Consider the following 24,898-nt stretch of genomic DNA (forward strand, 5'->3'; position numbering starts at 1 on the left):
GAAATGCCTATACACTAACACACGTGGCATGGGGAGGACACAGGAGGAATTCCATGCTTGCAAGTATCCCATGCAATAGGGTCCTAGAGACAAGAGGGGTCTGGGAGAACTGGATGATTTTCAAGAATTGCCTCCTCCAAGTTAAAAAATAATCCCTGTTGCTGTGGAGTAAGTCAAGCAAAGATGGTAGGAGGCCTGCAGGGATGAACAAATCTGTCCTGACAAAACTGAAGCACAAAAGGAGGCGTAAAAGAGGTGGAAGACAGGACAGGTGATACAGGAGGAATATAGAGACACTGAGTGTGCAGACATGGGATTAGGGAAGCCAAAGCCCATTAGGAGTTGAATCTGGTGAGAGAAGTGAAGGGCAAAAAGAAGGGCTCTTGTGCATGTATGAATAGCAAAAGGAAGACTAGGAAATGATGGTCCACTGCTGAATGGGTTGGGGGACCTGGTGCCCAGTCTTTACAGGTGAGGCTGACCTTCAGAGTTCCCAGGCTCCTGAGGCAAGTGGGAAAATCTGAAGCAATTCAAACTTACCTTCAGTGAAGGAGGATCATGTTAGGGAGCTTTTAAACAAGTCCATGGAAACTGATGGGATGCACCCACAGGTGCTGAGGGAGCTGGCCATTCTTCATTATCTTTGAATGGTCATGGCAATGGGAGGAGGTTCCTGACAACTGGAATAATGCAAATGTCACTCCTGTCTTCCCAGAATCAGCTCTAAGCGGGAGGTTTGGAGTAGCTAATCTCCAGGGGTGCCTTCCCACCTCAGTCACTCTGTCATGTATTTTTGATTCTGTATCTTTTAAAGCCCATTCTTCAGTGCCCATGAAGTTGTGCGGCATTTAAAGGACACCTGAAATTTTTTTCCAGTTTCAGTTGCCTGTCTCAGGAGATCCATTTGCCGAGTGCAAAAGTTTCTGGAGTCTCCTTAACGCATTGACCCTCAGAACATATTAGCTTATGGCACGCACAGCCACCAACCTTGTGGAAACAGCATGTTTAAATGGTGCACAGTTTGGTAGGGCAAAAGGAATTTGTTGGACAGTGTGTATATAAGTGGTATTGCTATGGTACAAAAGGTGAGGTGGATGTGTGCACAATGGGAAGTTATAAGAAGTGCAAAATCAGAAAACCAGGAAGGAAAATGCTTTGAATGTCTGGGCACGATTTAAACAGCAGGAAAAAATGCAGTACTGCCTGTGGTAGTTGTTTGATCATACACAAAAGTGAGGTACGGTTCTAAGTATCCATTTTACTCACGCCGTTTTCTTCAAAGGTTAGTGGTTTGTGCTTGTTTTCACACAGATGTAGGTGGATTCACCGCATCACTAAGTAAGCAATGGAGAATCAGCCCTTCAGGTCTTTGAAGGAAAAGCTAAGGATGGGGTCCAAATCTTTAGTTGGCATGGGATGGCATTTTTCCACTGAAGTCAATGCCCCTACTTCAATTTACAACTCCTAATATCTGGCTTGAATGCTGCAGAATGAGTAGAGGACAGGAGAAGGTGAGGAAAAAATGCACAATTTGGTAATACCTATTATATAGTTAAGAAGCACAGCCTAGAAACTTTCTTTGTTATAGTGAAACTGAACTCCTCTTGGATCAACTGATGAATATGAGTTGCATGTCTTATGAAGGATCTTAGAGAGAGTCTTGGGTCCACAGAAGAATACTCCAATGCTGTTTCTGTAAATGCAATAACAACAAAAATGTGAGAGTAGCAGAGTACATGGATAAAACTGTACCTTTTGACTGCCTCCAGCTTTGTACCTTTTGAAATGGCTTTTTAAGAAACACATTAGAAAAAAATTGTGTTACTTCACAAAGTATTACAGTGTAATTATTTAAATACTTCAGTGTTTATTATGTCTTCTAGTGTTTATTAGGTCTTATTGCATTATTTATTTGGACTGCTATATTAGAAGTCAGAAACTATTTTAAATGATAGTTCTTTGAGTTTGATCTTCATTGCTTTTTTTAATCAGAGAAGCAAACATTCTGCTTGGGCTGAAAATTTTCAATGCTTTTTCTCCAGCTGAGTTAATTTTTTTTTCTAAATAATATACAAAATTCTCAGTTATTTCTGAGTTTTCTTCTTTTTTTTTTCCTCCTCATTTTAACGCTTTTCTGCCTATGGAATTTTTTTAAATGACTGATTTAATAATAAAAATTATAAATAGGTAGTTCTTATAAAATAAGAACATTATAAGAACATAGTTCTTATAAAATAAGAACTGGAAACCTGGTTACTTGCTGCAAAGTGCCTTAAAGGGTTTGTATCTAAGTACACAGCACATACTGCTTTAAAACATATATATGTACACACAGATACACACACATGCTGTGCTACTGGGGAAAGCTCAGTCTACGTAAACGCAGTGCAAGTGCCAAGTGACAGCATGAGTTGCAAAAAGTTTGCTCTCGTAAAGGAGGAGCCATAGATATGATTGGGGTGCCCAAGCCATAGTCCCCAGAGGTAGTACCCACATTGCTCATGTTGCTCTAGGTTTAACCCAAAATGGTATGTTCCTGCTAATCTGCTAAAAGACACTGTTGCAGCTGAGGCAAACTCCACAGACCTAAGTGCAGGGACCCAAAATTTAGTCAGCTTGTAAAAGCTGATTGTTCCATCACGCAATAAAAACTCTTGAGTTTCTTTGCCTCTTGAACCTTCTGTAACTCAGAGCAAGAAAAGCTATTTTTTTGTCATACGGAAAGTTTATTTCATGCAAGGTTTTCTTTACACATTTACCATAAGCATGGGCATCTAAGTTCAGAAGCAAATACAGATTTTTCTGTCACTTTAGCACTGGCTTTCTAAGAAAATACCACAAGATCCCGTATAGAAAGTTAATGCCCATCTCCTTCCCTGAGCATCAGAAAACCAGATTTTTCTCTGTTGTACTTAACAAAAGTAACAAAAAGTAATGTTCCAACTCTAACTTTAAAAGCTCTATTTATGCAGTAGAATCCCTATAGAAGGTCTTTCAAAAATCATATTTTCTACTCTTGGCCTTATTCTATTTTTATATTTCCTGATTGTATTTATTTAGACCTCCATCAAGTGGTTTCTCTATTACTGTTATTTTTTGCAATTTTATGGTATTCTTGTAGCTTACTGTGTTCTCTTTGATCTCCTCCCTTTCAGCTTTTTCTTGAGTCTTTTTCATCTTAAAAAAAAAAGTTCTTTTTCTTTCTCTATCTTTGTCTCCCAAGTGCAAGCCTTTATTTTGCATTAGCAGGTAAATTTTTGGAAATCATAAAGAGTCACAGAGATTCTGGAATTTTCTACTGCTGAACAGAAATTGTTTCAAATTCTTTCTTCAAAGGCTTTCAGGAACAAAGAAGCTTTTCTCAGACCACTAGCGAATCCACCAAGTTCAAATGAACTGTCTTTGCCAGCAGAGATGAACTAATAACAGAACAGCATAGTCTTGCAAGAGTAGCCAAATATGTTAGGGGAACAAACATATCCTTGACATCATAAGAAAAAAATCACAGTTTATCTCTTTAATAACCATCTTCAAGGGAAATTAATGCTACTTTGTCCTTTGTGCAGAACAGTAATTGGATTGTGTGTTTCAATTATATCTGGACAAAGGCCAGGATATTGAAATACTTCTAAATATTAGATTTTCTTGTCCAAAAATTAGATTTTATTGGCATTCTCTTTCCGAGATTTCTTCATTAAAAGCTTCATTAAGCATAAATCTTCTTTCCACACAGCAAAAAAACTAAATTATTTTAAAAGGGTCATTTAGAAAGGGTTGCCCTCCCCTTCTCCCACTGTTTATGCTGAGAGAAGAGTTACCTAACAAGGTTAGAAGCCAACCTGCCTTACCGAGGATGGTTTTCGGCTAGTTGCTTGAACTCATTGTCCCAGTTTGGCCTTCCATAGCAAGTCTTCTGTCTCAAACCAGTAATTACATCCGTCTTGTCATCGTAATGTAGGGCTATGTGAGTAGCCTAAAAGCAAATTTACAAGATCATAATTTTAGAGTCAACAATGTATACTTCAAGTAAAAGGAGAAAGCAATAATGCTGCTTTGTGGTGAAAGACATAGGTATTAATGAGGGAAAGGAAACTGTGTAATTATCCAATGGAAGGAGGAGGGGAGAGGAGAGGAGAGGAGAGGAGAGGAGAGGAGAGGAGAGGAGAGGAGTACTCAAGAGTTCACAGAATGACTAAGTGGTGTAAAAAGCACTTCCAAAAGTGCCAGAGACCTCAAAGGAGTTCAGCTTCTTGAGATTAAGTTTTCAAAATGCGTTGGGATTAAATACCTGTCTTTATTGGCCTGTGCTTAAGTGCCTCAGTCGCTTTTACAGTCAGGTCTTATATTCTTAAACCTTTTCTCAGTTTTTGAATATTTCACCCTACACTTCATTGCAGATCCTGAAGTGACAGTCCCCATTTTAAAGGTAGAGTTGGAGTTTAGGGAAGGGAACGAAGTGTTCTGTACCAGAGTTCGACAATAAATATTAGCAATTATGTGCACCTTTAAGCCCAGAGCATTCTGCTGCTGATGGAAAAGACAGCAGATGTACCAGCTCTGCAGGGGTAAAACCCTGAGTGGTTTGACTTGTCTCAGCTGGAGGCAGGTGCAGAAAGTGGATCAACTCAGGTGAAGCACTGAACTAAGTGAGCAGCACAGCTCCCAGTGCCAAGAAAACAAATCCTGATTTTAATGGGCACTTACTGTCTCTCAGTTCCTATGCTACACCCATTACCATGCTATCTGAGTACTTCCCAGGTTCATATAAAACCAAAACCACCATCTCTCCTAATTGTGCTGCTATTGTGTAGGAGTAATATGCTTGTTTTCACTACAGACTATCATCGTTACTATCACTGTCAAGAAATTACCAGAGGAAAGCTAAGTTAAAAAATGGGCTTTGCATTTAGTTCAGGCCCTAGCATGAGCCAGGCATCATTATCATCTCTTGCAGAAGTGGTTGCTGAGATTTGGATCCATTTCCTGGGGAATATTGTATATATCTCGTGCTAATGAGTTTTCCACATTGCTTAACAACTCAATTATTCTGGTCAAGCACAGTTGTCACAAGAGGTCATGTTTCTAAAAGTTTCTTCTTGTTAGTTTGGGTCAACGTCATGGAGGACTTGGAATAGTGTAAGAAAGACCTTTAAGTGTTCGGTGGGAGTAGGAGGTGGAGAACAGCAGGATTTTTTAATTGTTCACAGCAAAATTGTGTCACTGAGCAGATGGGATATTTCTATTCACATTAAATGGAATTTTTCCAGAATTTTTGGTGTTAGCCCTTGCTAGAGCTCACAGCATTAAAGTTGCCTAGGAATCTCAGGGGCATTGCAAGGAGCAATAGGCTGAAACATGATTTCTTGTCCAAGCAGAGGCAGATGTGTGCCATACCTGTTTGCCCATCTGATGCCAACATGTAATCTACAAAGAGCTTGAAGCATTGAACAAATGTTATATCTGAGGAGTAAACACCTGCCAGTAGTGGAGAGTGCACTAGAAGTAAATTGCCCACCCTGCTTGGATTCAGCTTCACCCAACTACTGGTCATCTATATAGTGAGACAGGGAGAGAATGGGGACAATGTTGGTTTTGTTGTTTGCTAGGAAAGAAATAAAGTAAAGCATTATGCAAATATTACTGGTGCTGAAGCTCAAATTTTGAGGAGTAATGAACTGGAATTTACTAAAGATAAGTAAAACCTATGAGATGAGGGAGCTTTGTGGATGTCTGAAGAAGGTAGAGCTGTTACCCAGCACAGTTCCCTGGGCTTAGTCACAGTAGGAGAAGCAGCCACTTAAAAGCATTCCTCTTCCCCCACAGCCCTTCAGAGGTGGGATGCTGGTGGGCCCCAGGAGCAAGAGCAGCACCAGTGTAGGCAGGGATGCAGCACAGCTTCAGGGATGCTCCTGTCTCACCTAACTGGCAGCACAGGGTAACGAGGCAGTGCTGACAGAAGGCTGGACAATGGAGTTTGAAGAAAAGAAGAAGGCACTTCAGAAAAATGCAGGGCACATGAGTGAAGAGAGTCAGACATCCCAGTAAGAACAGCTGTCTCCCTACCTGACTTCTGGACTGACGTTTGCCCAAGAGGGAAGTGAGATGATGACAGTTGAGAGACGAGGGCAACTTTTGTGTTTTGTTAGGTTCCTCAATAGCTTCTTTCAAAACAGGTTTTAAGTAATACCCTGTGATATTGCTAATGCACAGTGGTGGTTTCTATGACTGCCACATACTTCATGATGGGAGTGGATTTTTCTGAATACAGCTTTATGCACATACCTCTTTTCTTGACAGAAGCCCTAAAGAAAGAGAAAGAAACAATGTGGGGGTTTTGGGGTTTGTTTTTTTTTTGTGGCAGCAGAGGTAGGAAGAGAAAAGCTCTATGAAATCTATTTTTTTTAATCTCTACTAGACAGTCCTTCATTCAACAGAGACAGAAGGAAATAAAATAGTAGAGCAAAGACCTTCCTGTGAGAGTTATTCTGGCAGGTGCCTAACTGATCGTAGTGTCATCTGAGTGATCCATTAAAAGTAAGAGGGAGAGAAAATCAACTCATCTGGGTCTAGGTAAGGACTAAAGAAGTTGAAGAAGATTGAAGCAGTCTAAGGATTTAATGCCTTGAGTTGGGATGAGCCAATGAAATTGTAAGATAGCAAATTTGAAATCACCCAGAGAAAATATATTTTCAAACAACATGAATTAGTCCATAGAGTTTGTTGCCAAAACGTTCTAAGCACAGCAAGGTTCAAGACTGTACTGGGCATATATGTGAATGACAAAAGTTGTACTAAATAGTAAAAGTAAACAAAACCAACACTTTTCATACAACCCTCCTTTTTGAAAACGTGGACTAAATGTCCCTTCACAATCTCCTGAAAATCTCTCTGCACTTTTCTGCAAAACACCTGGTAATCAGTGCTGCCCAAGCCAAGATATAGGACTGGAAGGATCACTGGCTTGATTTCTGCATTCCTGTTTTCCTAAATGTGAAATGGAAACAGACGGCTCGGTGTCTTTATATTTACAGTTCTTTGTCTCTCTGCTTCATCCATCATTTATTCAGCTGTTCCTGTTCCATATGTTACCATACTGGAAAAGCAAGGTACATTAACTCAGACTTGTAAGAGTTTCATTATTACCTGACTTTCATCCCAGCCAGTAAGAAATATATGATAACTTAGAAAATCATTTTTTCCCTTTTCAGCCATTTTTGTTTCCAAATGGAACAGAAGATCAGCAAACCACTCAAATGCTGATGGGTCTCGACAAATCCAGTAAAAATAAACCTGTCAGATAAAAGTAAAGAGATTTAACAAGAAGCAAACTTTCAATAAAACTTCCTAATGATTGGCTCAACTCATTAACCACATAGTGTGTGACTCTCCTCCGCTGTAAATTTAAACATAATTACACATCATTTTGATGATGTCGGTTCTACCTTTCAAAAATTTAATTTTCTTCTTAAACATTGAGTGAATATATTAATGTGCTAGTGAAGACAGGCAATGTACAAGTTTCCCATCTCCCTCTGCCAGCGCAGCTCAACTTTGACTTAAAATACCTAACCCTGCATTTCTTGCAAACGATTATTCTTTGAAATTTTGAATTTATATTCAGTTATGTTTAAAATGGAATTTCACTTTCATTCAGCAGGGAAGCAAGGAATTCCTGTTTCTCAAGACCTTATGCCATAGGTTAACAGTTGATGGGGTCAAATGATATAGTTATGTTCTTCAAGTCAGATACCGTGTATAAAATAGGCTACAGAATGCCGCTACTTCTTTTTAATGTATTTCTTGTTTAAATTGGAGCATATAATTTCTAGAGAAACATGAAACTGTAATTTTAAAGTTGCCAAAGGAGTAAAATGAATCACTGTCCCATGGTTGTTTTTCTATTGGTTGAAAACCTCCTCTCTGAAAAATTTACGCATTTTTTCTCATCCAGATTTGTCTAGCTTCATCTTCCATATGCTGGATCTTGTTTTAGTTGTCTGTTGGATTGGAGAGCCTGTTATTAAGGTTTTGTTCCCTAGGTAGAAATTAGAGGCTGGGGTCAAGTCATCCTATAATCGTCTCTATGGTAAACCAAACATTCCTGGGATCTGTCCCTGAAAGGCTAATTTTCCAACCTTTAATCATTCCTATGGCTTATTTCTGTCTATTCCTCCTCTGCTGCAGTCAGTCATAAACAGACCAGAGAGTTTGTTTAAAAAAAAAAAGGGAAGCAAAGCTAATTTGTTAGGATCTTGGCATAGGGTAATGCTTGCATAGGGAATAAAATCTTTTAAACAAGATGTTTAGTCACTGTCCATATGATGATGAGAGTTTCCCTTTCAAGAGTCCTTGCTGTGGCATCTTCAGCTGCATCAAGTGAGAGTCCTCAAAACCCTTTTTCTGCTCAGTCCTTATAGCCACCTTGCCCAGGGACCGGTGTGACCACTCCAGCCTGTGCATGATCTATTGTGATCTATTGTGATCTATTGTCTCAACTACATACAAAGCATCTTCTAACTAATTAACTATGTATAAAAGACTGTCCTGTGTGACCACTTCTGCAGGAACAGTTTCTGCTGACCATTTGCAAAAGCCTTACCTGTGTACAAGTTGATCAGTTTTGCAGCAGAAACAGCCTGGGGAGTCTCAGGACTGGTGAGATTCCCCTCCCAGGATCTTAATCAACACACTATTGGCCTAAGCAGAGCAGGACCTGACTTAGGGAGTCTTCAGGACAGTTGGAAATTCCCATCTGGAAACCTCCTCCAACAATGAGACAAATTCTGGGCTGGGAGTACAGCCCATCCCCTGGTTTCAGCTCAGTCCCTTGTCTCCAGCCGGTCCAGCTGTGTAGACAAACTAGACTGGGAGTTCCTGCACCACGCAGGGGATGAATGTCTGAAGTTCTCTGGGTGTCTTCCCAGGCACTACCCTGATGCCTGGCTGAACCACAATTATCAGAAAAATTTGATTGCAATTCTTAGAACTTGAGTTCTGTAGCTCTTGCCACACAATTCATCATTACTTTTGAACAGAGGGCACCAGACCTCCAGTGGGCCTCTGTGAGCAGTGTAATTTTGAGTGTAATTATTTTTATAGTGCCTCCAAAGAAATAATTCATAAACATGGAGGAAGCCTGAAAAACCACAATTTCAGATGAAAAAGGAACGGCATGGAGGACAATGTATAAGCTTATACAAAGGGATGGTTGAACTTGTTTTATTTTGACTGATTTTTATTTTGTTGCAAAATCCCTTAATTTCTTCCAACCAATCTCTCTGTGCTCATCAGCACCAGTGTCTTTTATTACACCTCAATATCAAAGGTAATATGGAAGGTCTATCCCCAAGGCAATCTCTGTGGGAGCTCTGATGATTTGGAAATTGTAGCCCTTTTCTGTAGGATCAATGAGATAAAGATGCATATTAGACACTTCTGAAGTGAAAAATCAGAGAAGAAATCAGAAAGCTATAAAGAGATTTCCTGAAGATTTAATATACTAGGTTGTCAGACTTCTGGTAAGGTGGTGGGAGAAAAATGTGCTAATACCGTGCTTCACTGGAGATTTGGTGAAAGAGACTAACAGTAATTTGAGATGTTTCCTAGATCTGAGTGTGCTGTAAGGGACCATCTGTGGTTTCTGTAAGAAATATAAATGAAGTATGATCCCAGGAAACAGAGATAAAGCATCCAGGGTTAAGTAGGGTATTTTTACAGCCCAAGAATAGGACTGTCTGCAGAACTTTAGTACCAACCATCTTGGCTGCTTGCTTTTTCCCCTTCTGTTTCAATGTTTTGCCTTAAATATAACCTCATTGCTTTACAGAGTGTTGCTGCTGATTTACAACGGCATAGGTTATGAGGCAAAAAGCAAGCCCACTGACTTTATAGCATTTCATTTTTGTGACCAACAACAGCATTATTTTAAATTACTGAAACTAGATAAGATTTATAGCCTTAACCTTTATGTATTTTTTTTCGTGTCTGAATCCTGAAGTCCCTGCTTGTTCCACATCCTCAGCACCTCAAAAATCAGGCCACTGAGTGCTGTCAGTCTGTATCACACTGTGGCTGTTGATTTGTAGTGAGAAATTTCTTCCCCCAGCCTCGACTCGATCATCTTATTTCTCAAGTCTTTTCAGCAGTTCATTTTATGGAAATGTATATTTAGTACACGTGTGTGGAGAGGAGGCATGTGCTTCTAAATGAATAATGAATTGTGCTCGGGGTAGCAACTGGGAGCATGTGGGCAGGACTGGGAGCCAAGTGTATTCAGGGAAGGAGGAAGAAAAGCCAGCTGATGAGCTGAGACAATGTGGTCTTGGAAACAGGGGGGCTATTTTGCAGAATATCAGGCTATGGATCTTGAAGGAGTGCTTTTAGGTTGCAGACCTAGCTGTCGCGGTAACAGCCAGTCCAACCAAATTGTGTCAAGCCATCTTCGGCACAGTCCTCTTGAGAAAGGATGTAGCTTTCTGAAGCCACAGAAATCCCTTAAACTCACCCCTGGTGCAGCTCCACTGAAACAGCATCCATTGCACTGCATCTAATTTTCACGTTAGAGGTGGAGATCATTTGGTAATGAAGAAAGACTGTCATTATAAGAAGTATTTTTGGCCATGATTATAGTCATAGAAAGAAAAGAGGTAGTGAAGAAGGATGGTTTATGGGTAAAAGGTCTCCTTTTCCCTTAGATCAAAGAGGACTTCTAGTATAATAAGTTAAAATAAATGCTGTTCACAAAGAAGTCTTCCTTTCATTACACTGACTGCCCATAGCATAGCACAACATATTACATGTATAATTAAAATACAATAAGCGCACAATAAAATTAATCCTTATTAAAACTGTAGAATAAAGCCAGCATCAGTGCATTTCTATAATTAAACAATTATTCTGAGTCCTATCTTTTTTTTCTTGTAAGACTCATACTATTAACTGACTGCAATTATTTAGGATCCTTAAAAATCTGTTTTAGATTTATGTTTCATTAGTCTCCACCCACCCTACCCCCATTGACTACATTCATCAGCTTGATGTCTTGCCCAAGTAAACTGTCTTAAATTTTCCAAGTGCTCTTTTTGCAAATTGAGTTAGATGCAGTATTGCTATTAATCAGATCTGTAATTCAGGGTTTGAGTAGTTGCTTATTTCTGTAATACTCTGCCCCCTTGCAACGTGTGCATATTTATCATTCAGTTTCCTATGTCCTGAATTTTGTACAACAGACAGGAGCAAAAGCTCCAATACCTCTTTCCTATAAGGTGAAAGAACATGCTTTGTAAATCAGCTTCCGTCATGCCGAAAGTCGGTAATAATTATCTGTTGATGACTATTCATCTGTTTCTCCCTGCCTTCTGAAGACAGAGGCGGAGCTGCAGCTCAGGGCAAAGCCACCTTTTCACCAAAGGGGTGTAAAAAGCGATGAAGCAGGGGATGCCCACAGGGACACCTTCATCCCTGACTCTTGCTGCTCCCTCTTAGCCATGACTAGTCCCTGCAAAGTCCTCCTACACCTGCAGCTGGGCTTCTCCCTGCAAAACCCCAGTCCTTCCTGTTCCCGAGTATACCACACCACCGGGGGCCGTAGCATACCAAAAAAAGGTCAGAGATCTTCCTCCGCCTAATTAATTGATCCAGTGGGTCACTACAGATAAGATGCAGCAGCGCCTGTGGCCTGAGGCGTGCAGGGGATGGGGGGACCTGGCTGCCTGCACAAGGCAGTGACTTCGAGCTAGGGTGGGAACAGGCAGCTTTTTGTATAAACGCAGGACAAGGCTCGAATTCATACCCCTAAATTTGAAGCAAGAGGCCTAAACTGGTCTCAAAAACAGCTTAGAAAGGTGGTTATGTTTGACAGCAAAAAGAGCCCAGGTTTTTACGTCTTCGGGAGAAGATGTTTTGCGGAGGAGGCTGTGGGCTGGGGTAGAGCTTGAAGCAGAAGGTTACCTCAGGCAGAGACGGTCGGTCTTAAAGCAAATGGAAGCGGGTGTTTTTGTTTTCCTCACCGTATGTAACTGAACTTATTGCCACAACTTTCTGTGGCTGTCAAAGTTCTACATGGGTTCAAAAAGCAATTAGACAAATTCATGGAAGAAAAATCTGCTAAGGGGTATTAAACACAGAGATGCAACTCTTGTATCAAGATATTACTGAACTGCAAGTTGCTCAAAGTTGAGAAAGTGCCCACTAAGGACATATCACAGCATGATTTTCTGGTCTGTATACTTTTCCCTAGACGTTCATGAAGAGCCACTGTTGGAGACAGGATACTGGGCTAGATGGACCTTTGGTGAGACCTGGTAGGACCTTTCCTATGTCCTTATGTAGGGTAAAAGAGAAAATGAGTGTTTGCTAATATTAGTATCTGATGGATCAGTACAATTTTATCAATTTCAGCAGCAATTGATCTGAAAAATTGTACCATTAATATGAAAAAAAATCATTTTATGCATAACTAAAGCCAGTAGAAACTTTCCAGCCATGAGTAGTAGTAGCACCCTTCCTCATTGCAAAAAAATGATAGGGAAATGAAGGCTCTAAGGCTATTTAATTGTGAAGAATCAATTAGATAAATGTGTACTCCTTTTGATTTGCTGGGTTTTTTAAATTATACAGCTGCAGACATTATGGAAGCTATGAGTATTTATATCTCAACCGTATGTGGGCAACACTAAGAAATATTAGTTCAATAAGCGTAATGATAGCTGTACTCAAATCAAAACGAAGTTGTTAAAAAAAGAAAAACCTCTTATTTATTTCCTTAATAGACATTTCTATGGTACTCATCATAGCAGAAAGAGAGTGCTGAATACTTTGAGGAAGATTAAATTATTTGTAATTATACCACAAGTGGAAGCTTTTAACCAATGGAAAAAATTGTGGAGCTACCCTGAGATTAATAGTTCTCACTAAGATGACTGCTAAATTTTTTAAGTAATGCTGTGAACTTCCCCAGCACCTTTCATCCAGGCTTTCAAAATATTTTACAAACACCGATGAAGTTTAGCCTCATAACACCTGTGAAAAATAAGCACCACTATTCCCACAGCACCAATAAGGAAGCCAGGATATAGAGAAAGTACATATGGAAATCATGATACTTTTGTATTTCACAGGAATTCAGAAAAATTGAACTCTATAGTAGAAAACCATGGCAGAAGGCGCTATACTTTTATCCTTGTAGGCACACTTACACAGGATTCTCCCTAAGCTATGGATGAACACCCTGAGGTATACTATACTCTCAATGCATAGTTAAATTCTGTTCTTTCCCCCTTCAGATAACAACAACGACAATAATAACAAATTTACATGTATACATATAGAATATAAATAATATCTGTATGTAACATGTATATACATATACATAGCTCTCCTCCCAGTAGAAAAGATCATTCTGGTACAGTGGTAGTGCTTGTAAATACACTTCTTTTCATGACTAGCACATATTTTCATTTTTATTTTCCTCCGTTCTCAGTGCTTTTTCTGCCTCAAAGATCCCCCCTGGCAATTTGAACCTGTCCTCAACTCCTCAGTTACTAAAATCCCAGATGCTTTTTCAGTGGCAGCTTGTCATTAAGATGCCAGTTTTAAAACTCTTTCATTTAAAAAGATCAGCCCCTTGGTCCTGCAATCAGCTCTATATGTACTGACCCTCTCCGAGATCTGTCCACTCGAATGCAATTTCAGCATCTGTCCTTAAATGTGAAATGTTGAACAGTTCCCTATTCAGCTTTTACATTGGAAAATGAGCTAAAAGAAGCTGTAAGGTCCTCAAGCTACCAAATACCATGATGGGCAGGGAAGAGAATGTTTAACGCTGATTTTTTCCCCTGAACCTTCTTGTCCCTCACCCTACTTCACCCATTATCTCTTCTTCACCTATCCTCCCCCAGTGCTGCCTCACATATCGTTAGCAGAAGATGTATAACAGGTTAGCAGATCAAGAGCGTGTTAACTTAATTGGTGCCAGCCATGCCTTACAGACCCCAATATATTTTTTCCAACAAAATAATTAAAAGTGGTTTGAGGCAGTAATGTGCATCTTGATATATGCATCTCATCCAGAGCTTAAGCACCTTTTTTTATTCCTTCTATGCTGGCTAATATCCTGACTTTGCAAGGTGAGAAAAGCAGCTAATGGTCGCTGAATGCAGCATTCTGGACCAGGACACGCAGCCAAAAGGCCCTCACGAAACCTGCAGCTGGACAAGGAGCAAGTGCTGCCCTTCACTTCTGTCTGAGATAACCTTGCAGGATTTATTTTTGGTAGGAAAGAGGACAAATTTATCTTCTAGCTCTCTAACTATCTGTCTAGCTATGAAAGACATTCCAAGTTTATCTCCAGTTGCTGTTGAAAATTCAATTCTTCACCTTTTACTAAAAACACTGCAGGTAGGGCTACCTTCTTCCTCAGGGAATGACAGGGAATTCAGGAGACCCTACTCCATATCAGCTCCAGAGGCAGCTGGCAAATGAGCGACTGCTGCTGAGAGCAGGTTAAAGCACTCAAGTGAGTCTCTAGCTCTGAATTGCCTCTCTCACCTGGTGAAATAGGCTCATTTGGGGAACTTTTTGATGGAGCGATAAACTTTCCCACCTACCTTCTGCAGTGCCAGTACTGTGTTAGGGTTGCAGCATTTGTACCAAATGGATTTTAAAATAGAGGCAAACGGCGTGACTCCGGTTCCTGCTGCAATGCACACGCTCACGCGGTACTGAAAGACGTCTGTGGTTGCAGATCCGTATGGTCCGTCCACGGCCACTCTACAGCAACAAGACATTTAGTCAAGGGTCAGCAACATGTAAAGTGACAGAAAGGTTAAAACAGTCGGGCTACATGTTTTCAAAAGCAAACTTGTTAAAATAAAAGAGAAAAGAAATATCTAAGCTGGCGCACAAATTGCCCATACAAACACATGTAATTTTCAGTGGGTGCCATTTAATAGCAAAGCAACTGTTTTTTTCTGAAATGAGAGAACAAGAGCACCCATGTGGGTTTGGGGCCTGGCCATCTATTTAAGCATGCAATTGCAATTTTCTGGCTTTCTCAAATGTGATTAGTCATATAATTGCATGTCCAAATTTAGCTGTGGAATTTGCATATTTAATTATGAATTACTGAAAAGCATCCTGGTTTAGAGCTTTATTTTCTATATTGTATGTATCAAAGTAAAGAGGAAAAGATTATATTAATAATTTTGAAAAGTTCTCTATATTTGTTAAAATAATAAAAGAGAAAGCAAGAAAGAGGTCATCATATGCAAGGAAACTACTATTTTCTCAGCTCTTTCTGAAAAAACAATATTTCAGAAATACATTTTTGGCAATAACACTGTACTTAGGATCTGACGTTAAGGCAAAATTTGTAAGGAGAAACGTTTGTTTATGTTACTACCTCCTATAATCAACACTGCTGATGCTGGGATTCATTTTGGTGAAAATTAGAGATGAAAAAGACTATTAAATAATCAGATTCATTCCTCTAGCAACATGGAATGTAAATACACGCAGTACTTTGGAGTGCTCTGTCCAGTCTGTCTTTAAATAACGTAAGTGCTCCGGAAGATCGTTTCACTATCTAACACCCAGTCCTTGGAAAATGAGTTTTTCCCTTGTTTCAGATATTCTGTTGTTTTGTGCTCTTTATTGCATCAATCATCTTTAAAATTCAGCTTAAGTACTACAAACAAACATGCGGACATAGGAAGAATGAAATGTTTTAACAGGAAAAGAAAGGGGATCATCAAGCAGTGGTACACACAAATATGGGGACACAATGTATCTGAAACCCTATTGTTGCTTTCTTGAAGTGTACCTGAAGTCCTAGCAAACATTTTCGCTGTCATTTGCACTTGTCACATGGTTCATGTTTTTTCAGTATTCCAAATGCTCTGCAAGCGTGGCAGCAAATGAAACAGGTACTCAGGGATAATTTTTTAAAATCTAGCCTCATATGTAAGCAAAATAAGCTTTCTTAAAAATGTGTATTGTTATTCAGATTATTGCCCAGCCCTGTACTTTTTGAGCACACAAAACTTCTTGTAAAATATGGTTAATTTAGAGAAAATATGTAAAGTGCCTAAGAGCTGCTTTCAGGTAAGCTTTGTATGTAGTTCAATGTGGGCTTGGGAGCAATTCTTATTATTGTTAGTAGATTGAGAAAAAATTGATCTAGAGGGAATTTCAAGAGATTCTTTAATCTCTCCCTGTGCTACAAAACAGGATCACTTATTTCTGAATCATTCTTTACCGAGATTTGTCTTGTCAGGCTGCTCCTAAATCCTCAGGTGACAGAGATCCCATCATTGGTTTGAACGCCTTGCTCAGACGTAGCAAGAGAGCTTAGCCAAATACAGCAACTCAGAGAAGCACGGGAGGAGAAAGTGGAGAAGGAGAAACTCAGCTATACAACCCGTTCGTTTAAGCTAGAGAGGGTGGAGGAAGGTAAGAAGATAGCAAACAAAGTGGCCAAAACCATTACATTTGCATTTGCCAAGGGAGGAGTAAAAAATTGGGCTATAGACTGTTTCTAGCTATGGCTTGGATCGTCCGTATTTTTTGCACCTATTTACACAATTTCATTAGAAAGAAGCATTACAGTTTTGGGGAAGGCAGGGAAAATATTTAGTTTTGGAAAAGTGACATTAGTGGATTTTTGTATTATTTTTAGAATTTAAACATTTGCTGTAAACACGATTAGGTAGTACTCCTGACTGTAAGAGAGGTTAATTTTTGGGACAATGTACTGAAACAGCAATTAAGTGAGCCAAAATCCCAAAGAGGCTTAATATGGAACTTGATTATTTTCACAGGAATAGCCTATTCTATGCTATTATCTCTCAAATTGACCAGCAATCACAAATGTCTTTTCTACCTGTATAAATACACATATATTTTATTTTAGTTTTCTGGAATTAATTACAATATACGTATTTTATTTTTAGAACCTTACCTTATCATTCAGTTGCTACATGGCTTCTGTCTTCTGCTCAGTTTCTGATATATATTATTTTTTAATATTGTCACCAAGTCAGTGTTTATCCTTAGATATTGAAACCTGTGAAAAAGACTTGTTTTTTGCTTTATTGCTGGCTTTACTATTGAAATATTCTTTGTAATATATTGCAAGAAAGCAACTGAATGATGGCATTAGGCACCCTAACAAGATTAAAAAGAAGAGTCTTTATATATGACAGTGCTGCTAATTTCAGCCCTGCATTGTGGCCAGCAACGTTTGATAATATTTTTCTTCTTCTCATTCTTTACACTGACTGTCAATCACTGTGAACCATTTTTGCTCTAGTTCTGCTGAAACGGCATACTTCTCATTCCAGTTGCCTTTAACAAAGGCACAGCTTTCATTTCTAATTCTTATTAACTGATACAATGCAAAGACTGGACCAGACTTTCTCCTCTGCCCCGACCTTCTAGTGTGCGTCTGTAGCTCGGTGGTGTCTATAAGCTTTTTCGCGGAAAGTTCTTTAGCATCCAAGTCCCATTCAATTATATAAGTGTAGTTAAACAAGGGCCTTTTGCTGTTCGGTTTTACTAGAACTCCCTCATCAGAAGCAATTTTCAAGGGGGAAAATAGTCCCTTTGGTCCCCGGCCCTACATACTCCCCCAGGATTGAAATGATCTCGTGCTGGGCTCTTTTCTTTGCTGAAAATCTCCGCTATGCCTGCAAGGAGCTAAGTGGTTTGAATCCTTTATGTGTAGAGCCAGATGCTTAGCTGGTGTAAGTCAGGATGGCTCCATTAACTTCAGCGGAGCCCTGCTGACTTGCAACAACGAAGCAATAACCTTTTGCTTGGATTAAGATGCCATGGATACAGAATTTGAATGCAGATAACCTTTATAAAGTGGAGAAGGGTTTGGAGACCAGAGAAAGAGTTGAGGGAGACAACTGGAAAGAAGTAAGGTTCAGACAGAAGTTTCTGGGTCCACAAAATATCTAAGTAACTGAAAGGGAAAGGCTGGAAGTTTGGGTGGCAGCTGATGGGACACATCAGAGCATAAGCATATGGGCACAAAGCTATCAGATAGCTTCTAGTGTTGTTTCAATCTGGTTCATAAGCAACTATCTGTTGAAATGGATATCTTCATGTGTAGATAGAGATGTTAGAGATTTAGATGATAGAGACAGAGATATAGATATTGATTTGGACTTTAAATCTTGTATTAGTCATCAGGTGTTCTTGATAGCCATTGGCCTAGGTTCATGATTGTGTGTGTTTGTGGTTTTTTTGGCACAATGGCGTATTTATAGATCAAAACCTACAATCTAATGCTATGTCATAAAGAACACAGACAAAATTAATTAAAGTTAAAAAGTTAACATTTATTTTAAAATGTAGAATTAACATTTTAAAATGTATTGTTTGCAATTCAAACCTTGGTAACATCCACAATTCCTTGAAAGCTTTCTCCTCAGCTCCGAAGGCCTTGAAGAGGGCTGCAGTCCAATCCCCGATGACCCGTATGTGAATGCTGAAGAAGTCCTCCTCAGGAGCTGAGGTGAGAGTGAAAGGGTGCCACTCCAGCTGTGAGACAGATGGGCACTGTAGAAAGATATATTGACCAGGTCCCATTTTAAAGCCACGTTTCTTCATGTGAAGCTCAAGGACTCCAGAGGAATGTGTCACCACCTAAACAATAATAAAAGGACCTGTTTTATTTTCCTTTGAAGAGTAACTGTTTGTTTCCATTGGGTTACAGGTGACTTTGCAATCATTTCCACTTCAGTTCAATCACAAGTTAATGCAAATTGGGATGCACAGTAATTTTTTAAATGTCTTGTAAATTGTGGCCTAAACTGCATGTTGCAGTGCAGTTGCTGCCCGATAGCTTGAGAGCACTTGCTTGCTTTGTGAGTGTAAAAGGCAGAGGAAAGGCTGTAACAATTCAACAATTTGTCAGTTTTCTGTCTTAGCAGAGCCTATGCAAAATTATTCCTTAATAGCCTGGAATAATTTCCCAGTTTTACTCTCATGTAACACAATTAACATGTGTGGGATTATTGTTGGTTTGGCAAGAAGAAAAAAGCCCAGTGTGCTCAATTCTAATATACTTTTATGAAGAGGTAACCTCAGTTAAGCAGCCAGTTTTATATGTCACACATTGTACACTGAGATTCTCAGATCACAGCCACTCTGTGAAATCAGCAGCAAGACTTAGCCGACATGCTTTCCCCCTCACACAAGATAAGCTGTTTCTGATCGCCAACTTGGTACGTGTGGGCTTGGCTGCTTCAATCCCACTGTTCCCATCCATTTGGCTGCGACTTAAATAGGGCCTTAGCATATAGAGGTATTTACAACTGGGATAATATTAATGAATACTGGGATAGTATTAATGAAGCTTTGACTATTTATGCTAACTGGTAATACAACACTTAATCTCCTTGGAAGGCTCCAGATTTGAAGCTAAAACAGTGTCCTACTGAAGTCGAAGTCCTGCAAAGACATGTCTCTGCCATTCACTGCAGGGGAACGTGGGTTTCAGTTCAGTACAGAGAGACCCTCTGCACAGAGGATTGTGATGGTGGTGTATCCTTGTAAGTCTGGTACTTCATTAATCAGGTTTGGTCCCATATGGAATATTCGTATGGACTTGCTATTGGAATAAATGCAAAACCCAAAATCAATACTTGCCTGAAACTTTGGTAATGATACAAGAGCTGCTGAAGCTAGGAGTGAAAAATGAGGTCATAATATAAAGGAGTTATCTATAAAAGATGAAAAAAGTCATTGACGTAACTTTTTTTTTTTTAATGCAGACATGCAAGCTATGTTACATACCTTAGTAATAACCACCTCCTGTCGAAATCTCCAAAATCTAACAATTCTTTCACAGATATACAGCACCATAGGACTTAAAACCCACTTCCAAGCCTGTAGAAAGTTGCATATTAAAAAAACAACACTTACTTTAATTTCTAGAAAAATATTTTGCATTTCTGGTGCAAATCAGCGGGTAGCCTAAAATGAAATTATTTGATTTCTCTTCTGTGATTTTTGGTTCGCCTTTCTCAGGAGAGTATTTCTGTTGCTACTGTAGCAGTTCTGGCTTTCTTGTGGAACAGACATATGGGACTCCACAGATGCACTCCAAAAGCAGTGCTAATATCTATCTGTATTCTGGCCAAGAAGAGTCTTTTAAAATCTTTTCCTACTAAAAGGCAAAAGGATTAATCTATTTAGGTGTTACATATAGACGTCATTGGACCTGAAGACGTATAGATGCATACATTTATACAATATTACCCATAGCTTAACTATTTTTTTGCTCTTCAAAGTCTAAAATATTTCAGAAGGGTCAGATAGGAGTAGCGCGTATTGTCAGCTGTGATTTTTCTGATGCTGCATGAGAAAACATTAAGTCCCAAATATTCAATTAGAGGAATGGGACATATTTCCATTTAATCCATTAGTCGGCTCTGTATCAATAAATGTGTTTTTTTGATCTGGGATACTAAGCTGGTCATACTTTAAGTATTGCAGATGATTGCTGTGCTTGTACTTGCTAATCGTATCTACTGATCTCTATAACAATCAAAGATACTTGGCTATTCAAGTATACTAGCTGATGATTTCACTGAGTTGCACTGATAGCTGAGATAATTAGATGTAATTGAATCTTCATGAATTAAAAAAAATCTTTTTTTTTCCTAGAAGAGATAATGTTTTATTTCCAGTTTTGTTAATTACACAGCTCATTCTAGCAAACTGAAGACTCCACAATCATGTGGCTTTTAAAATCTCAGAAGAGTAACTTTACTTGCTGAAACATTGACTTTGCTCCACAAGCTGGGTAACAGGGGTTATAAAGTATCTTTTATGAGAAGCAAGCCATAAAATTATTTGGCTTCCTTAGAAAGTGCTAAGAGGATGGAGTGGCAATTTCCCAAGGTTAAGTCTTGAAAATTAAATTAAAAAAATGCATGATTTAATAATGGGAATAAACCAGCATAAGCCAGAAGATTCTCAGTTAAAGCAGAAACTCAACACATCCGTTGTCCCTAAATACTACAGGTGTCTCTGCACAGTGGGTAATCTCACATGTCTTGAATATATTTGCATATATCAAGCCACAATAATGATGAGACCTGTTTTTCCTCCCTTCCATTTGTGCTACCTGTAAATAAAAGCACATGACAGGAATGTTAAGGCTGCAGGCTACCCTGTGGGAGAGCTCAGCTGAGATTTCAAACGTGCCATCGCTCCAGTGCAACGGAGCATTCAATCCAAAATATCTTTTGGCTGGGTTTGGACTACAGGTCATCTACCAGGAGCGATGGGCTGCCAGGCAACACAGCTCCTGGCTGACTAATCAGGGCATCGGTATTCTTGCCCAAGTGGTGTTTCCTCCTGTAATGAGAATGAACTGAGATGGGGAAGTGATGGCTCAGGAGACACTGTGAGGATAAAAGTCCGGATGCCCCAAGTGCAGCAGAAGTGCTTCATCATCCCCAGTGCTAGTCAGATCAGGCTCCTACTGGCTGCAATACGGAGCAGGGGAACAGATGTGGCACAACTGAGAGAGGGGCTCTGCCGTCGTAGCTTCCCCCAGGAGCAGTGGCCAGAGGGGCACGTGCTCCGGTGTCACCTCACGCAATCCCAGCAGTGCACAAGGCTGTCCCCTCCCTGCTCAGTCCCATCTGACCCGGCCCCTGCCAGCGCTGCTCAAGTCTCACCACAGCTTTTTAGCCTCTGAATGAATTTCTGCTAACTGCGGTGTCTAGCAGGTATCACACCGTAGCGCATTACCCATCCAGCAAAGCACTGTTCTTATAGATGATCTATATGCCATATGGTATTATCACAATTCATTTGAAGTAATGTGACTTTGCAAGTATGGCCTTGGGTATGCAGGAAAGTGTGGCAAAATAGGTTTAACACAGAGAAGTGGAAGTTCTCTCCAGTTAGCTTTATGATAACGAATGTCAAGACATACTGTTGGAAGCAAGATTGTGTCTGTATTCATGGTGTGTAGCCATGTATTGATTTTTATGGCGACATTGTAGCTGAAATTTTTAGAGAGGCATTCATTTTCTCATTAATATGCGGGTTGGATAGTGGCTAACAATAGTTTAGTTTAAGAAAAATCTATGTCAGCCATTAAAAGAGCTACAAGGCACTGAATGCTAATTTTTCTCCTTTACTCTAAGATTTCCTTTGGTATGTTTTCTCTTTTTGGAAGAAACAACAAAAACTTGCATATGAGCAAGCTAAATCTTGAGCTGTAAATGTTAAATGATTTTGTTTGGATGCTAGACATCTGACATACTGTACAAGTCTGCTACTTAATTACCCCCTGTGGATTTGCAATCTTGTTGCAGCAAAACCACCCTTCCGTGGGACGTTTTTCCTGCCTTTTGCCTTTCCCTTTCATAATTCATTGTTTAAAATTCTCTCCTTTTTACCTAACTTAAGACATCAAGGCTGGACGGTATGAAGCATGTGCCCCAAAGCAAGGACATAATTTTATCTCCAACTTATTCTCCCTTGGTATTTAGAATATCCATATTAAAGTACTATTAGTTAAAATAATAATATTAATTTGCATCCCTAGCTTTACTGTTCCATTTTACTTTCTGTATCTCTACCCGTACAAGGTTTTTGCTTAGAGGCTATGTTTGTGCAATGAACACATCAAGGATATTGGTGATACTAAATAATTAAAAATAAATGTACACAACAAATTTAAATAGAGTACAATTCTGAAATCCATACCCTTCAGAAGGAGTGTTGCCTAATGAAAGGGTCTTCCAGAAATAAAAATTTTTATTAATAATACCAAAAATTTACACATCACTCTTCATTTGTACCCGTCTATAGTGATTATAGAGGAGGTTAGGATCAGTATCTTAATGCACAGGGAGAGGTCACAGAACAGAAATGTGACACTACTCTCTAAACATGATGCTAAGTGCCAGTCACTAGCATACACTCCAGCCCTCTGCTCCCTAAGACATCTGGCTTCCCAAGGAAGGACATTAAGTTAAAAACAGAAGACAGTCATCACTCTTACCGCAGGTTTGTTGCCAGAAAACTGTGGCAAAGGGCACTGAGTGGCATTCTCCCATTCCAAGTAGTGATCTTTACAATAAGTGACATTGTGAAGCAGCAGACTCTGAGGCGTCTGACCTCGGACGAGCTGACTTAAAACAAAAGTGTTCATCAGTGGGTAGGCTTCCTTGCAAGGTTTCTGCACATCTGTAGGTTTTGCACTAGTAGTGGAATGCAGATTTGGAGATAACTGAAAGTTCAAGAACTGGCCTTTTCAACCCTGTTCTGCTCTCTCGTTCAAATTACCTTTCCTTTAGCTTTGCCGTGACTTTTTGACCAAATGCAAGAAGTGTGTTATAGTATTGTTATACATCAATGCAGCTGAAGTGTGGAGAATCCTTGCATAGAAAATGTACATTTTGCTGTTTGTGGCAAAATTAGAATGATTTCCAAGCTCTTTGCAGCAGACACTTTGACCTCCTCTCTATATGAGCGTCTGGTATTGTTTAGAAAAATAGTAAAATTCAATAGTGACAGACCTTCTCTTTCCTTTGCTGCTTTCTAAATGCATTTTTAAAAGCTGCAAATAAAGTTGGAGGGGCATAATTAGATGTATACTTTCTAAACATATTAAATTCTAGCTTCTTTACTTCTGAGAGTGTTAATGATGTGAATTTTCCCAACATACCAATCCTGACTGTTCAGTTTAAATGGGTTTCAGCTGGCATTGCTTATGGGTAGAGAAGGAAGATTTTTATGGGGAAACCCTCTTTGTTTCATATTGTTTCTCCGGATTTTCCATTCTATACTTACTTTGGCTCTGCAACGTTAGCCTGTCCTGCCCACTAGTTTAACAAGAGACAAGGAGATAAAAAGGGCTGCCTTCTTTTACATGGCTGCCACCAGTTCAGACAGAAAGACAGAAAAGGAGGCAGGCTTGAGTGAGTTTTGTTCGGTCGTCTGAGAAGGGGGAAGAGGTGGGAAGTGGAAGAAACCTTGGTTTTTGACTCCCTTTCATAAATGGGGTAGTGGTAGGGATGTGCTGGGGCAGGAGGGAGCTGCTCTGCTGCAGTGCACTCCCAGCCTGGAGCAAGCAGCGCGCTTGCTGAATGCTGTTGGTAAGGGCTGTTAAATAAGTGTCCCCTTTTTGGGGAAGTCTCTTGCCGAGGACTGTCAATCAGCTGGCTAGGCAGAGGCAGCTTACGAAGCTGAAGGTTTAATGGGTTCATTATAGTTGTTTGAGACTGGATTCTAAAAGATCTGCCAGAGAGAGAGGGGAGGGGGCCTTTTTAATCAAGCCAGGATACAGTTTACAGCATTTGTTTGCAGCTGTGCCTCTGAAACTTGGGACTAATTAATTGGGCCAATTTCAGGAACACTCAAAGCCAAACTGAATGTGGCAGCTCTCAAATCACAAGGAAAGAAGTGGGAAAAGTAACACACCGCAAAACATTGTGCTGGCCTGTTCCCTGCCCCGTGGTGATGCCATGTACCTGCGGGCAGCAGGCACAGGCACGCACCGCTGTGGAAGTTCCTCTGTGTCCAAGGGTAGTGGCCTGTACGTATTTTGGTGGTGGACAATACCATCTGACTGTTTTACGAAACAGACATAAAAAGTGTATTATGATAACACCAAGTGACTGTCTTCAGAACTGAAAAGCTTTACTACAGCTTGAGGCCATGTGTCCTCTAGATAGCCAGCAGGAAAAGATCTGTGGAGCCAAGCAGTCTTTGTTGAGGGCCTTGCACTTGAGGGCTATCTATGGCCTAGGACTAGGTCTCGTTTGGTCCTGTGAATGGGTCACTCGTTAGTGCTCAGCACAGAGAAATGCATTCCTATCAGTGTAGTGTCATCCCAAAACATGCTGTGTTATACAGTCCAGGG

General features: G+C 39.8%; 1 protein-coding gene across 1 annotated transcript in view; it reads right to left on the minus strand.

Moving 5' to 3' along the window:
* Positions 1 to 1,566: 1,566 nt before the first annotated feature.
* NOX3 (NADPH oxidase 3) overlaps positions 1,567 to 24,898 on the minus strand; it is a 39,382-nt gene continuing 16,050 nt past the window's right edge. The window contains exons 7-13 of the mRNA XM_009887611.1: positions 23,036 to 23,165; positions 19,804 to 19,896; positions 18,398 to 18,651; positions 14,607 to 14,769; positions 7,144 to 7,290; positions 3,849 to 3,973; positions 1,567 to 1,693 (exon numbers count right to left, since the gene is read on the minus strand). Coding sequence (XP_009885913.1) covers positions 1,567 to 1,693; positions 3,849 to 3,973; positions 7,144 to 7,290; positions 14,607 to 14,769; positions 18,398 to 18,651; positions 19,804 to 19,896; positions 23,036 to 23,165 — 1,039 coding nt within the window. The remainder of the gene's footprint in view (positions 1,694 to 3,848; positions 3,974 to 7,143; positions 7,291 to 14,606; positions 14,770 to 18,397; positions 18,652 to 19,803; positions 19,897 to 23,035; positions 23,166 to 24,898) is intronic.

Source organism: Charadrius vociferus, unplaced genomic scaffold (genome assembly GCF_000708025.1).
Source record: "Charadrius vociferus isolate BGI_N301 unplaced genomic scaffold, ASM70802v2 scaffold176, whole genome shotgun sequence".
NCBI classification, from domain to species: Eukaryota; Metazoa; Chordata; class Aves; order Charadriiformes; family Charadriidae; genus Charadrius; species Charadrius vociferus.